This window comes from Bactrocera neohumeralis, chromosome 2 (assembly GCF_024586455.1).
Source record: "Bactrocera neohumeralis isolate Rockhampton chromosome 2, APGP_CSIRO_Bneo_wtdbg2-racon-allhic-juicebox.fasta_v2, whole genome shotgun sequence".
Classification (NCBI taxonomy): Eukaryota; Metazoa; Arthropoda; class Insecta; order Diptera; family Tephritidae; genus Bactrocera; species Bactrocera neohumeralis.
In genome coordinates, this window is record NC_065919.1 from 56,295,587 (window position 1) to 56,309,346 (window position 13,760).

A 13,760-nucleotide genomic window follows, 5' to 3' on the forward strand; every position below is an offset into this window, starting at 1 on the left:
ATGTATCTACAAATATTATGTACTTACATACATACATATTTATTTGTGAGTTTAATATTTATTTAATTGTTAAAAAGCTAGTTGTGGATTAAAGATTATAATTTATACGCTTAATTGTATTTGTTAATTGATAATTCGCTTAATAGCCTTTTAGGAATGTATGTATGTATTATTTATTTTTTATTCTTGATTGTGGTTTTAAAATTACAATGAAAGCGTATAAATCTATACTCATGTACTTATATACATATGTGCATATACATATCTATGAACACAGGTGACATTAAAGCAGCACCTGTGTAACAACATGATCATGAAAACCAAGCAAGCCCTTTTGCAGCATTGTCCATATTTTCAGCCAAGCTTCATACTTATTAGTAAATGCAAGACTTCAATAAATCCACATGCACAGTTCGATATTTATTATATTCTTTTAGCTTAAGCAATCAATAGAATTGAATATCGCCTGCTTTTTAGATGCTCTATATACAGATTATTTTGTACATATGGTTGTACATAGCCGGAACCTCTCATTATGAAAAGTTGAGCCTTCAAATACTTTTCTAATGAGAAAAACAACCACATTAATATATGTATGTATGAAATTAAATGAATAAAATAAAGTAATTACCCAGTACAAGTAAGCTGAAACAGGGTAATAAGTTATTTGCTTATTACATTTACGCAAATCATTAATTAAAGTATTTAAAAATGTTTTAATTCACCCAGAAATAATACTATTTCATAAAAAAAATATATATAATCTTCTTAATAATTACTTTGAAGCCTTAATAAGATGTCTTACACACCCAAACTTCCATGTCTTGAATATTAAATTCGCTTGCATCAGTACTTATGGTGGAATAATCATTATCGGTAATTAAGTTATAGCAAAAATACAATAGTCATTAGCTTTCGCACTCACCCAGTGGGAAACCACTCAGGAATACGGTGTATATTGCAATACTCCTTAATATGCTATGTTGCTTGCATGGACAGCTTTCCTCTTTTCAATTTCTCGCCACTTTGAACTTGACATATTTTTACAATAACTCTTTAAAACACTCCTCCAGTCGTTCACAAATTCACTTAACACACACATTTTAAATAAAAACTGCAATAAATCTTCACTTTTTCAATTTTTACACAAAGAACACTTTTTCTTACAAATTTGCATGACAAATTGAAATTAATTTTCTTCCCGTTTGTCAATTTCTTCCTTTTTATCATAAAAAGGGCGCAATTTCTATTCCACCTGACGTCCTATATGTAGTGCAATAACCCTGTACGAAATATTAATCTAAGTACTGAGAGCTTTCGATAAATATCTTCAATAAAAAAAGGCAGACTTGTGGTACTTCTTACAAAACTTAAGACATCTAGATATATAATTTTGTCAATATATTGTATTATCTGTGGTCATTTTTTGTGTTTAAATAGTTGACTTTACTTTTAATATATATTTTATTCGAAATCAAAACAAGTAATATCGATTGTTATCGATATATTAAATTTTATAAAAAATAAATAATTGAACAACAAATCTAACACTTACTATTCGAAGCTTTCATACATAGAATTATTTTTATTTTATTTTAACTAATCTAATCAATACTATGCCGAATTACGCAATTGGTTAGTAATACCGTATACCGTAAAATATATATCGTTTAAGGTATGGCGTCTAAATGTCAATTATAACAATGTGGCAACGTCTCACATCTGGTTAAACAGCTGACCAAGTGTAAAATATTTGTTGCACGCTTTCTCCTAAACATAATTAAACGTTTTAAACAAAGTGTTTATTAAATAAATATTTGTATTAAATGTGAGAACGTCTAGCTGCTGCCGCCAAAATGTCTATAGAATATGCTAATCTCTGTTCAGTGGTGGTGAAGCAGGTATTCGGCGAAACAGTGCAAATTGTTGCAGATTGTTTATTCTGTGCAGTCTCACGCACATTGCCGGCTATCTTAAAAACAACAAAACTATCACGTAAAGAGGTAAAATAAATTGTCGCTATTGCATGAAAAATAGAGGTTTATTTTTCTTGAGTTATAATAAGCAAAAAATGTGTATATTTATTATTTAGGTGTCCCTTGCATTGGCGGTGCTTATTAAATATCAACTGGTTGTGTTTATACCTTGCGAATCAAACCCATTCTTGGCGGAGTACTCATTGAAGCGTGAAGAGATTTTCAACATATTACGTTATCCAGGGTGTGTATGACACATTGTTATTTATTTTCTTTATTCAACTTGATTATTTGCTTTCCCTAACAGTTATGTGCAATTGATTCATACAAAGTATGGTGCAGTTGGTGCTGCCATTGCAGAGGAGCTACTGCATGGCGGTCCTCAAACCGCTACTAATGTGCTGCTCAAATGTATTGCCAGCTCAGAAGTCAAGGAAAAAGTCGACACCTATCGTGACAATTTCTTGACTATGGTAAGCGATAATTATTTAATACGTTTACCACAGCTGATAACTGGCGAAGAGGAAACTATACCGAAATTTCAAATTGATGCTTATCAATACTTTGTGCCACCAGATATAAATCTACATTTCATCGCACAAGTACAAGCTGGCAAAGAAAATGTGGAAAAAGCTGCAGATGCAGGCATTTTTTGGCATTTAAATTTCAGTCGTTTCCATCAGGATTTTCGGGATGCGGTAATGATCGGTGCTATAGAGAAGAAACTTGGTGCTAGCACTGGAGAATGCTTTAAGTTTATACTGAAACAAATGTATGAGCGTACAGATCCCTGGCAAAAGGTTTGTATGATATATTATTATTTATAAAAGTGTATTTAATTTTTTATGTTACAGGAATGCTCGAACCCATTCACACTAGCCGAAATCAAGCAATTGATTGAAAAGAAATCCAACAACCTGGATTTGATTAAACATTTGGATCAATACGTCACGCTTATAGGTGTGTAGTGCTTATTAAGTTTTTGTTATTATTTACAACATTTAATTGCATTATATTTCAGCTGATGATCCCTTATGTTTCATACGCAAGGTCGGCGATATGGGCGGTGGCCAATATGTCGTAGATTTAAATCGCGCTTTCGAGGAATTAACGTTGGCTTGGTTTGGGCATGTCATAACCGAACGTTATGGCTCCAAGGCGTCCCGTATATTTCGCATTATTTACATGAAGAAATTCATCGAGCAAGAAGAGTTGCAAAAGGAGGCGATGATACCAGCGCGTGAGGCGAAATTATTGTCGTACTATCTATTTCAAGATCAATTTATACAAATAAAAACGATTAGAAAAGCGGGCGGTGGTGGTACGGGACCTGCTAAAGCCTTCTTCTTGTTCCACTTCAAGCCCAGACAGGTAATTATACGCTGAACATAATACTATACATGTATATTAATTTTGCCACGAAACGTATGACTCCGAGAAAGAAACGTCGGAGACCCTATTAAATAAATATATATATGATCAGCAGGACGAGCTGCGTCGATTTAGACATGTCTGTCCGTTTGTATATCGATTTGAAATTTCACACACGTCCTATTCAACTCAAAAAGTTGCTCTTTTGTGGGAAATGCGAATATCTGACCGCTATATCATATAGCTGCCATACAAACAAAACGATCAAAATCAGATCTTTGTATAGAAAACTTTTTTATTTGACAAGATATCTGCCCGAAATTGTATATGTATTATTTTCTAAGGCAATGCTACAATATTTGAATACATTTTTCAGATCCCGCCACTATATCATAGCTGCCATACAAACTGAACTATCATAATTAAGTTCCTGCATGAAAACTTCTTTATTTGTGTTTAAAGTTTTTCGCTATTAAGTCTCCTTTAACTCTCTATTTTTCCAGAGCGTGCGCATGGTCTTAAATGTTTGCTATAAAGCTTTATATAACACAATTGAGCGCTCCAATTTCGAAAAGTCCGAGCATAAACGCTTAATTGAGAAATCACAAAAGTTGGACAGCATTGTTGCAACAATGAAGGAGCGTGGTGAATCAGCCGAATATATTGACGAGGTATGTACTGTTATATAATAAGTATTAATTTATATGCTTACTAAACTTTTTATATACTTTCCTTACGCAGATACTCGAAACTTTGACGCCGCCCGAGAGAGAGATACTGGAAAAGGTGAAATCTCGTCTCAAGACTCTCTCGAAAGCTGAAATAACCTTAGATAGTAGCATATTTCTATTACAAATGTATCTGTTTCACACGAAAGTGCCAACGACACTTTCAAATAAAGACAAGAAATTAATGTAAAAATACGCGATTTTTGTTTAAATTTATTTTTATGTATAAAAAATGTAATTGCCATTTTATTTTTAACAAAATTTGGACTTAAAGTTTAAAATGATAACTTAAAGCACTGCAACAGCTGCAGAAATCTGACTATATACAAATGAAGGAAAAAAAGTTGTAAAAGTACAGAAACTCGTGTATAAATATATATATGTATGTGTGTGTTCGTATAAACATACAGACATAAATATTGTAAATGCACTGGTCATATGAAAACTTGTAATGTTGTGTAATAGTACTTATATGCTAAACTACAAATATTATTGCTAATTTTAAACTAAAACTAAATTAAATTAAACTTTTTACGATGCAATGAATCGCAAATGAACGAGTTACTGTAGTTAGATCGCTGAAATTGGTGACGAAAGTGATGTGTTGTGTATGATAGAACTTTAACATTTTAATAAATTTATTTTTTTACGTTTCGAGCGTCACGTGCAGTTACTTAAGGGGCACACCGATGGTGAATTGAAAAAAATAATCTATTTTGTTTATAATTCGATCGGTTATACTTTTGAAAATTACATACAAATCACTATAAATATTTCTGTATGTTTTCTCTTTAGCTACCCATACAATAACCTAATTTGATCTGACCAAAATCTTTGGTAAATTTACATTTTTTAACAAAGTCCAATAAGCTTTTCATTTGTTGGAACCGTCAGCCTTTCGCATGAACGATCAAAATCCAGGATCATTCATTTGAAATTTCACGAAATTTGTCAGGATATAGTTTCCAATGCAACGGTTTAATCTCCAAAGAAATTGTTCAAATCGGACCGCTATAGATCAGTCCGGAATGACCGTCGGTGATCATGTGTAACTCAAAAATTTTTTAATATTTTTCTGAAAAAAATTTACTGTGTATTCTTTAAATTTGTTTCAAATTTCAAAACAGCTGTTTTTAGGCTGTCACACTAGGGTGCCCCTTAAAACTTCAACTGCAGCGAACTTCTATTACTTTTGTATGTATGTATGCTGCCTTTGTGACATAATTATGTTATGGTTTATGGCATTATGAACGAAATGTTTTTTGTTTTTGTAAGAAATGCATGTATATAGCGGTGCACCGTTATTTATAAATATTAATGGGAATTTTGTGTGACTACATGGCAGCACCGTTAAAATGCTCATACATATAATCCCAAAATTGTTGTCGCTCTGACTCCGGATTACTGCGCATGTTCAGATTAACGGAAATATCTAAATAATTAATATCTTCCATCACAGTCTGTGGATTTATGGGCGTCCAGTTGGTGGTCAGCATTGTGTCCTCCACATTTTGCGGCGTTGGATTGCTGAGTTGTGATTATATAGCATAGAAACAAGTGTTAAATATATATCAAACACACCTTACGGGTGATCCAAGTAGAGGTACATTTTTCAATAGTCTTTTTCTGACAGATTTGAAAGATATAAACTTCAAAAAATAAATGCCAAAGAATCTTCTTTCGAATGATAATAACATTTCCCACTAAATTTGAAGTTTCTGTGCGTTTTCTTTAAAAAAGTGGGGAACCTCTAATTGGATCACCCTTCATTTGCATATTTCCACTGGCACTTACCCATATTTGGCGAAATTGGTCCACATGCGCACCATGCGGTTCTTCACGAGCACCTCGGTTGAGCGCGGATCTAGGCTCAAGTTGAAGAAACCGAATTTGAATAAGTAACCCATTTCGTCGCCATGGCACACGCCGGGACGCGTCAGACCCAGCATGCGTTTGTACAGTCCCAGCGCGCCGTCGTACGAGAAACGGTACATATAAACAGGCGCGCTGCCGTATTTGGCGTGATTGCGCGCAGTCTTGCGTATGCCCTGCAGGAACATCAGATCCGTGAGGAGCTGTAAAAAGCATGCAAATAATATTGAGTTCAATGGACTCGTGATTAAAGGAAAAGTCGTGTTACGCACAGCAATCATTTCGTCCACGGACTCAATGCCCACTTGCTTGTTGCCCAAATAGAATTGACGTATGTCGCGTGTGACGCGCTCACGGTCGTCCGTGACATTCAGGTCACGTGGCACCATGCGCGCGAAATCATTCTCGATAATCTCCAGCAGTTTTGGATTCTTACGTAGTCCTTTCGAAAAAAAAGAAAACAGTGGAAGCATTGAGCACATTTCACTCGCATTTTTGTTGTTTTTACTCACTTCGTATGAAAAGCATGGCTTCGTGTGTATTGTAGCCCGTCATGTACGGCACATTGCTATGGAATCTGTGTTGTTGGTACATTTCGCTGGGATGCTGTGTCATGAAGGGCTCTTCATAGTATACTTCTCTACCACCTTCGGCATTCCAATAACCTTCCACCACGGGCACGAACGGCAAGCCGATATTGTTGCGCGAGTCCTCAACGGTAAGTGTTGTGGGCGCAGCCTCCACCAGTTTCATAGCGGGCACGCGTCGCAGAAATTCCAAAATCTCATCCGTATCATTGGCACCCACATAGCCTAGATTGGCAGCCAAGCGAAAAGCGCGTTCCGACGAGCTGTCGGCCATCGACCAAGGATTCAACGCTGAACCGCTTTGTGAGATGGCACGTTGGAACAGACCTGCGGCGAGTGGCGAGAGTAGTAGCATTTGCACGGACGAAGCGCCAGCAGATTCACCGAAAACTGTGACTTGTTTTGGATCACCGCCGAAAGCGGCGATATTGTCGCGCACCCACTTCAAGGCAAGCACTTGATCCTGTGACAAATATTTTTTAATAATTTTTTTCAAAAATATACCTTCTTTGCTTACCTTCAAACCCTGATTGCCCGGCGCATCGGGACCTGCAGTCAAAAAGCCTAGTGGACCCAAGCGATAGTTAAGTGTGACTAAGACAATATCCTCCGCAACCAAATAGTCGGGGCCATATAGGAAAGTGTTGCCAGAGCCGAAGGAGTAACCGCCGCCATGTAGCCACACCATAACAGGCAGCTGTAGTTCACTGCAGTGGAAAGTGGATGGCGTTAAAAACAGAGTTAATTTAGAAGAGTTTGAGTAATTATATATCTCATGTAAGTAATATATAAAAGATTCTTCAATGAAATCATCGAATTTCCACTAAAATCATATTTGGCCCACTCACTCATCCTCTCTGGGTAGTCGTGTGGTGAAAACATTGAGAAATAGACAATCCTCGTTGCCTTTGAATGTGTCCAGTATCATATTCTTGTGCGGACAGCTGTTGCCCTCACGTGACGCATCGCGCACACCTAACCAGGGCTTTTCAGGCGCTGCCGCACGGAACCTGAAATGCAAATGTATGAAATTTTTAATGTCAAGAGATTTTTGGTATGCTCAAGTGGTGACTTTACCTCCTTGCACCAATGGGTGCCTCGCCATAGCGTATACCCTTGAAGCTGTAGTAGCCACCGCGTTCACCGGATCTATACTTCTGAAAGCGTCCACGAATTTTGCCCAATGAAGTTTCGATTACAACATTTGTGTCCTTCTGAAATAGTTGTAAAAAGAGACTCTGTCTTAGTAAAGCTTAGAATGAATTCATGCTTGACCTGAAAATTCTGATCTCAGTGTTTTCTGCATAAAGTACAAATCTTGATGATAAATATAGTCTTTGAGCTTTTGTGACAATTGATTCAACATCAACTGATGATCAACACGTCAATAAAATAAAGGAATTTAGTGCTTAATAATCGATGATTAACAGTCAGAAATCTTACTGTCATCGTCTAATATCGAAAGAATCAGTGCAACCCCAAAAAAAGATTTGGGCCTAATAAAGGTGAAAGCACGATTGGTTCCAAATTTACTCATTTTTGTTGAAAACTGCGTCGCGTTAAGGCCTGTGAAACAATTCTTACCGACTACCAAGATGTCATGAAACGTATAAATTCCTGGCGATGAGTCTTGGTTTTATGCTTACGACCCAGAAACAGACCATCAATCGACCAATTAACGTGGCAAAGGTAAACCGAAGTCGAAAAACCACCAAAGCAGGTCAAAAATCCAGGTTATGTTGAAAGCTTTATTCGATTAACGAGGTGTGGTGTTCTCCTAATTCTTTCCGACCTGCATTCTGTCAACAAGAAATGCTATTTCAGCTTTATGCTATCGTTTGCGCTAAACTGTTCGTAAAACTTGCGTTATGGGCCGGTGGCACTCTACGCACCGTCTTATCGTAGAGACCTTTCTGCTAAATTTTCAACCAATATCGAATGGAACCAGTTTTCGCCTGATTTAGCTCCGTGACTTCTGTCTATTCATCGAACTTTTCGTGCCGTCGTAAATCTTTTTGAGTCAATTGAAGACTCAAAGGTGAATCATTATTCAGCTTCACTGCTCTTGATTCCAGCTTAGATATAGTTTTGATTTAACAACTCTTTCGATATTTTTGGAAAAACGTTGCGATAATTGGAAGCAAGATTGAAGGATAATTTGAGAGAAAATATTCATATGATTTTTTGTAACGAATAAATTATCTCATCCAAATGTTTAAAATGATGAAATAAAGTCTTACTATTTTTTTTGCTCTGGGGCTAGTAAGCTTTTGGTTTGAATTTCAAATAAAACTCATCAATGAAACAATACTTCGTTTAAAAACTGAGTAAAATCTGGAGTTTTAGTTCGTAACTCAATTTTTTCTCTTTTTGATATCACCATATTTACATAACAAAATAAAATTTGGCGCGCCCTGCAATTTTGTGAAAGTTAGTAGGTCAATTATAATAGTGCTGCTCATTCTTCGACGAAGTTCTACCCACCATTAAACCAGCAGGTGTTTTCGGCTTAAAATTCTTGCTACCTTGACGGACTTAAATATGGAAATATGAGAATTTAATGTATAACGTGAAGGCCAACCACAAATTTTCAGCAGCAAGAACTTTTAGGCAAGCTGCTTGATTACAGTCTTGTGAAAAATTTTTCAATTTTGAAAGAGAATTCTTTCCTGTATTTTCGGCAACATTTTTATTTTATTTTCTCACCATTTTAAATAGAGATTTTAGAATCAAACTATGATTAGAAATTGCTACTGAAATCTTTTACTCCGGTGCCATAGAATTTCAATGATTTCAATATGATTTCAGAAGAGATGAACATTAACCGTGATGAATTTTTGAACAAAGGATGGCCGATTTTTTGTGACATTATCTTATCACTTCGGCCTCGATATGACTTAACCCTGGCGGTTCTCTCTTCGACTTTTTAACAGAACGTTTTTATTGAAAAATTCACGAGAAGATGCAGAATGTTTCATGAATACGTTAGGTGCCACCATTATAGTTAAGTTGTTGTGAGTCCATGAGAAAAAAATGTTTTTAATTTTAAGAAAATGGCTCCAACTAACTATTTAGATCTTCTAAAGGTGGAAAAATAAAAAGTACAAGTTATTTCAATTCTTTACGGCAGCTAATTTGTGCCGTCAGAAGTTCAGTTAAATCTAAATCAGCTGCAAAATTTTTCAACGCGACTGTGTTGATGTTAAAATTCTTGACTTAATCGGCACAAGGCAACGAACTGCCGAAAATATGTGGTAAGCAACAGCTGCTGATGTAGTGCTCGTGGTTAGAGCGACATTTTAAACTTGCAACTTGAACAGCATTTTTGGCTAACGGTGTCAATGCGCCTAAAACTCATTCTCATGTGCACTTGTGCCTAAGCATTGGTTTATACCCTTGTTTGTTCTTGCGAGCCATAGATTGCAATTAAATTTGACGAACGACATAGCCGAGTGGGTTGGCATGTGAGTACAGATTGAACGTTTCTTCTAAAAAACGGCATAAATAATACGTTAACTTCGCTTCCACCGATGTTATACCACCCCTCACGAATACAAAAGGTTACTTGATTTTGAACGGTCAGTTTGTATGGCAGCTATATGCTATAGTAGTTCGATCTGAACAATTTCTTCGGATATTGTACCTTTGTTTTGAAGAATCTAACATATCGTGAAGATATTTTCATGAAATAAAAAAGTTTTCCAAAGAAGAACTTAATTGTGATCACGCAGTTTTTGTGGCGGTTATATGCTAAGTGGTCCAATAACGTAAGTTTCGACAATCATAGGTTAGATGGCTGATCAAAGATAGCACGTGGTATATGTAGTCCTTTGTGCAGCCATAGAAAAGAAGAACTTCCGTTTTCGAACTTATAAATTAGCAAAACGCTTACTAGCCAATACAAATTAGCATAGGCCGCTTCCACTTCCGCCAGTTTGGTGAGATGTGTGAAGATAAGCGCTCCCAAATGTTTAAGTCTTGACCTTTAAAACGTGGGACAGTCTAGAAGGAAGTGTTGCGTTGTTCCCACCTCATCTTCTTCCATACAGTTTCTGCAGATGGCGTCTGATAAGATTCTCAATCTAACAGCATGGACGCCAATATGGCAATGGCCTGTTAAAGTCCCACAACATAGCGATTCCGCTATGGCCTGACACCCACACCAGTCTTATCACAAATCCACCCGAATATATTAATAGCGAGGTTAGGCACTCCCTACCAACCCTAAACGACACTGTTAATGAGTTCAAGGCTAGTAACACCGCTCTGTTATCTGAGTGAATGGTCATTGCTCTGAAAGAGGCTGCACTCCGGAGCATTAAATCTACTGCTACCTTAATGGCTACAACCTCGACTTGGAAGACACTGCAATAGTCAGAATGTCTGAAGCTGGAGTTGATAGAGAGCTGTTGACAGCAAAACCCTGCACCAACCTTTTCTCCAAGCTTTGACGCATCCGTGGAAAAGCTCACTGTCCCGGTCCTCCAACGGCTTTTTTCCACCCACAACTCCCTCGTCGGTATATGTGGGCAGAGAAGGAGCCGCTGGAGTTCGGTTTTGAAATTAGTGCACCACATATGCTGATGAGCGCAGCCCGTTGAGCGCCCGTTGAGTTTCTTTGCAAGTGTGATCTTTTCTAGAGTCCTCGAGAGGGTTTGGTTGTTTCTCACTAGCTTACTGGCTTAGTCTCCGTTACATTCATGTTTAAGAATTTCTTAACTTAAAGATTTATGTAAAAAAGTTCACATCAGCCTTACTCTATTTTTACAGTTGACAAGTCCATTGCGCAGTTAGATCTATGCGATACTATTGTTAAAAACTGGGTTGATGGAATCTGCAAAGGTTACTATTGAAAAATCTTGCAAATTACTCTGCCACAGCTAATGAAGGGTTTTTGTATGAGAACTAGTTAAGGTTTGTCGCAGGTTTTTGATTTCAGTTGGCGGATAGTAAAGAAAAATTCAAAAAATATCCGTTATATAGTAACTATCATTTATTCAGTCCTACCGAGAATGGAATATTGTTCAAAGATTTCCTAAAATTTCATTTGATGAGCAAGTTTTCAAAATCTGAAAAAATTCGTATTCTTCAAGGCGTTTCTTTAATTCTAAAAAAATATCAATCAACATCACAATCGACAGCCGAAAGCGTTACAAGGTTGCATCATAGATTTTAGCCGCCCACTAGAACCAAACCCATTACTGCTAACATGTTTGCACGCACTGCGAACAACAAGTGCAGACACAAGAGTTATGAATTGCCTCCAATTATGTTGAAGTTGCTCCTCAATTTCAATTTCTTATGTCGAAAATGTCAATTTTAACTACCGTCACACCTCTCTGTCGGTTTGCGTGCTTTCAGAATGGCCAAGTGTGTCAAGCAGCAGCTGCCAATCAACCAGCTACGCTTAAAAATATTCTCAAACTATTGGAGTGACTTGGCAATTGCCTAAAGCACTTGTAAATATACACACTAGAGCGGATCGATTCTTTTTCTATTAAATCGCGTCTGCTGGAAATATTCTACCGATTATTCTGAATAACTTTGCGTGTGGGAATATAGGTCTAAAACTGGTATCAAGCCAGCGAGTTTTAAGGCGAAGTTTAAAATATCTGAATAAACGCTTGTATGGGCGATATGTTATACAGTTTTTCAATCTGACCGATACCAACAAATGATCATTAGAATATGAAAATGCGCCTACGTATTAAATTTCATTTGGATATCTCAAAAACAGATGCACAAATTTTTATAATACCTAAAATTTCTATGTTTTTTTGGCTCGCTGTAAATCGACCCGCCCTAATACATACATAGTATAGGTATATATTATAGAAATTCAGCTATAATTTAGCAGCAAATTTACTTGGTTGCGAATTTTTCACAACTCATTCGTTGTGTGCCTACTTTTTGTCGTCATTATTCTGTGGCGAAGGTCACTGTTGCCGTTGGAATGCCTTAATGGCTCCAACGGGTTCGTTTTTGTCGCTAGCATGCGGTTGCGGTTGATTTGTAATGCTTATTGCGAATGGGCATTTTCACACAAATGCGGAATATGCTTCTTGACGATTTCCTCAGACCCCTTTTTCTTCATTTTCATTTTGATTCTGTAATATTGTATTTACTTACGCGTAGCGAGCGCACCACCTCTTGAACGACGCGCATCGCACGTGACGGAAACAGTTGCACCAGCGAGTTGGGATGCGATGTTAATGTCTTCCATGCGGTTGACTCCTGCAAAGTCGAAATATTTGTGATTACAATACTGCAAGATCAGGTATTACAAGCATGCATTTCGATATTATAATAATTAAATGACTTATGTATGAGATAGTGACATATTTATAAATTTTATGCCATTGGAAGATGATGCTAAAGAGTATAATAGTTTTGTTCACTTAACGTTTGTTTGTATCACCGAAAACTAAGCGAGATAGATATAAGGTTTTATATATATAAATGATCACGACATAAACGGATCATTGCCACGCCCATAAAACGCTATTAATCAATAAATTGGAGCATACTCTTGTAGAACCCCCAGCGGTGATCTAGTGACTGATGCCCAGAGCATAGTGAAATCATGTAGACAACACTTCTCCAGTTTGCTGAATGGCAGTGAAAGCAGATGGTGCACTCGATTCCCCAAGCGATGACGATGGAACAGATGTTCCATTGCCGACCATGAAGAGATTTGAAGAGCAAGTACCCGTCTGAACAACAACAAAACGGCGGGTCGGCCGATGAATTGCCTGCCGAGCTATTCAAATACGGCGGCGAAGAACTGATAAGGAGCATGCATCAGCTTCTTTGTAAAATATGGTCGGACGAAAGCATGTGCAACGATTGGAATTTAAGTGTGCTCTGCCCAATCTATGTAAAGGGAGACCCCTCAACCTGCGCCAGCTGCCGTGGGATAAGCCTCCTCAATATTGCATATAAGGTTCTATCGAGCGTACTGTGAGAAAGAATAAAGTCCACCTTCAACAAACTGATTAGTCCTTATTAGTGTGGATTCAGGCCTGGAATATCAACAACTGAGCAGATATTCACCATGAGCCAAACCTTGGAAAAGACCTGTGAAAAGAGGATCGACACACACCTCTTCGTCGATTTTTAAGCTGCTTTTGACAGCACGAAAAGGAGTTGCCTTTATGTCGCTATGTCTGAATTTGGTATTCCCGCAAAACTAATACTGCTGTGTAAACTGACAGTACCAAAAGCTC

The 13,760-nt window shown here is 37.2% G+C and overlaps 2 protein-coding genes across 4 annotated transcripts in view; one reads left to right on the forward strand and one right to left on the reverse strand.

Annotated features, from left to right (window-relative positions):
• Positions 1 to 759: 759 nt before the first annotated feature.
• Positions 760 to 4,270, forward strand: LOC126753626 (DNA-directed RNA polymerase III subunit RPC3). 2 transcript variants are annotated; one of them, XM_050465276.1, is made up of 8 exons: positions 760 to 876; positions 1,676 to 2,003; positions 2,093 to 2,220; positions 2,284 to 2,776; positions 2,831 to 2,936; positions 2,998 to 3,347; positions 3,851 to 4,018; positions 4,089 to 4,270. In XM_050465276.1, exons 2-8 carry the CDS (start codon positions 1,857 to 1,859, stop codon positions 4,263 to 4,265), a joined length of 1,569 nt encoding a protein of 522 aa, XP_050321233.1. In that variant the 5' UTR covers positions 760 to 876; positions 1,676 to 1,856; the 3' UTR covers positions 4,266 to 4,270. The 2 variants fall into 2 exon arrangements, with proteins under 2 accessions (XP_050321233.1, XP_050321224.1); XM_050465267.1 differs by lacking the exon at positions 760 to 876 and having other exon boundaries at positions 1,573 to 2,003.
• Positions 4,271 to 4,324: 54 nt separating this feature from the next.
• Positions 4,325 to 13,760, reverse strand: part of LOC126753565 (esterase E4) — a 30,904-nt gene continuing 21,468 nt past the window's right edge. For both annotated transcript variants that reach the window (XM_050465119.1, XM_050465111.1), the window contains exons 2-9: positions 12,664 to 12,768; positions 7,612 to 7,748; positions 7,383 to 7,544; positions 7,052 to 7,241; positions 6,460 to 6,997; positions 6,220 to 6,389; positions 5,870 to 6,150; positions 4,325 to 5,602 (exon numbers count right to left, since the gene is read on the reverse strand). In XM_050465119.1, coding sequence (XP_050321076.1) covers positions 5,410 to 5,602; positions 5,870 to 6,150; positions 6,220 to 6,389; positions 6,460 to 6,997; positions 7,052 to 7,241; positions 7,383 to 7,544; positions 7,612 to 7,748; positions 12,664 to 12,768 — 1,776 coding nt within the window. In that variant the 3' untranslated portion in view covers positions 4,325 to 5,409. The remainder of the gene's footprint in view (positions 5,603 to 5,869; positions 6,151 to 6,219; positions 6,390 to 6,459; positions 6,998 to 7,051; positions 7,242 to 7,382; positions 7,545 to 7,611; positions 7,749 to 12,663; positions 12,769 to 13,760) is intronic.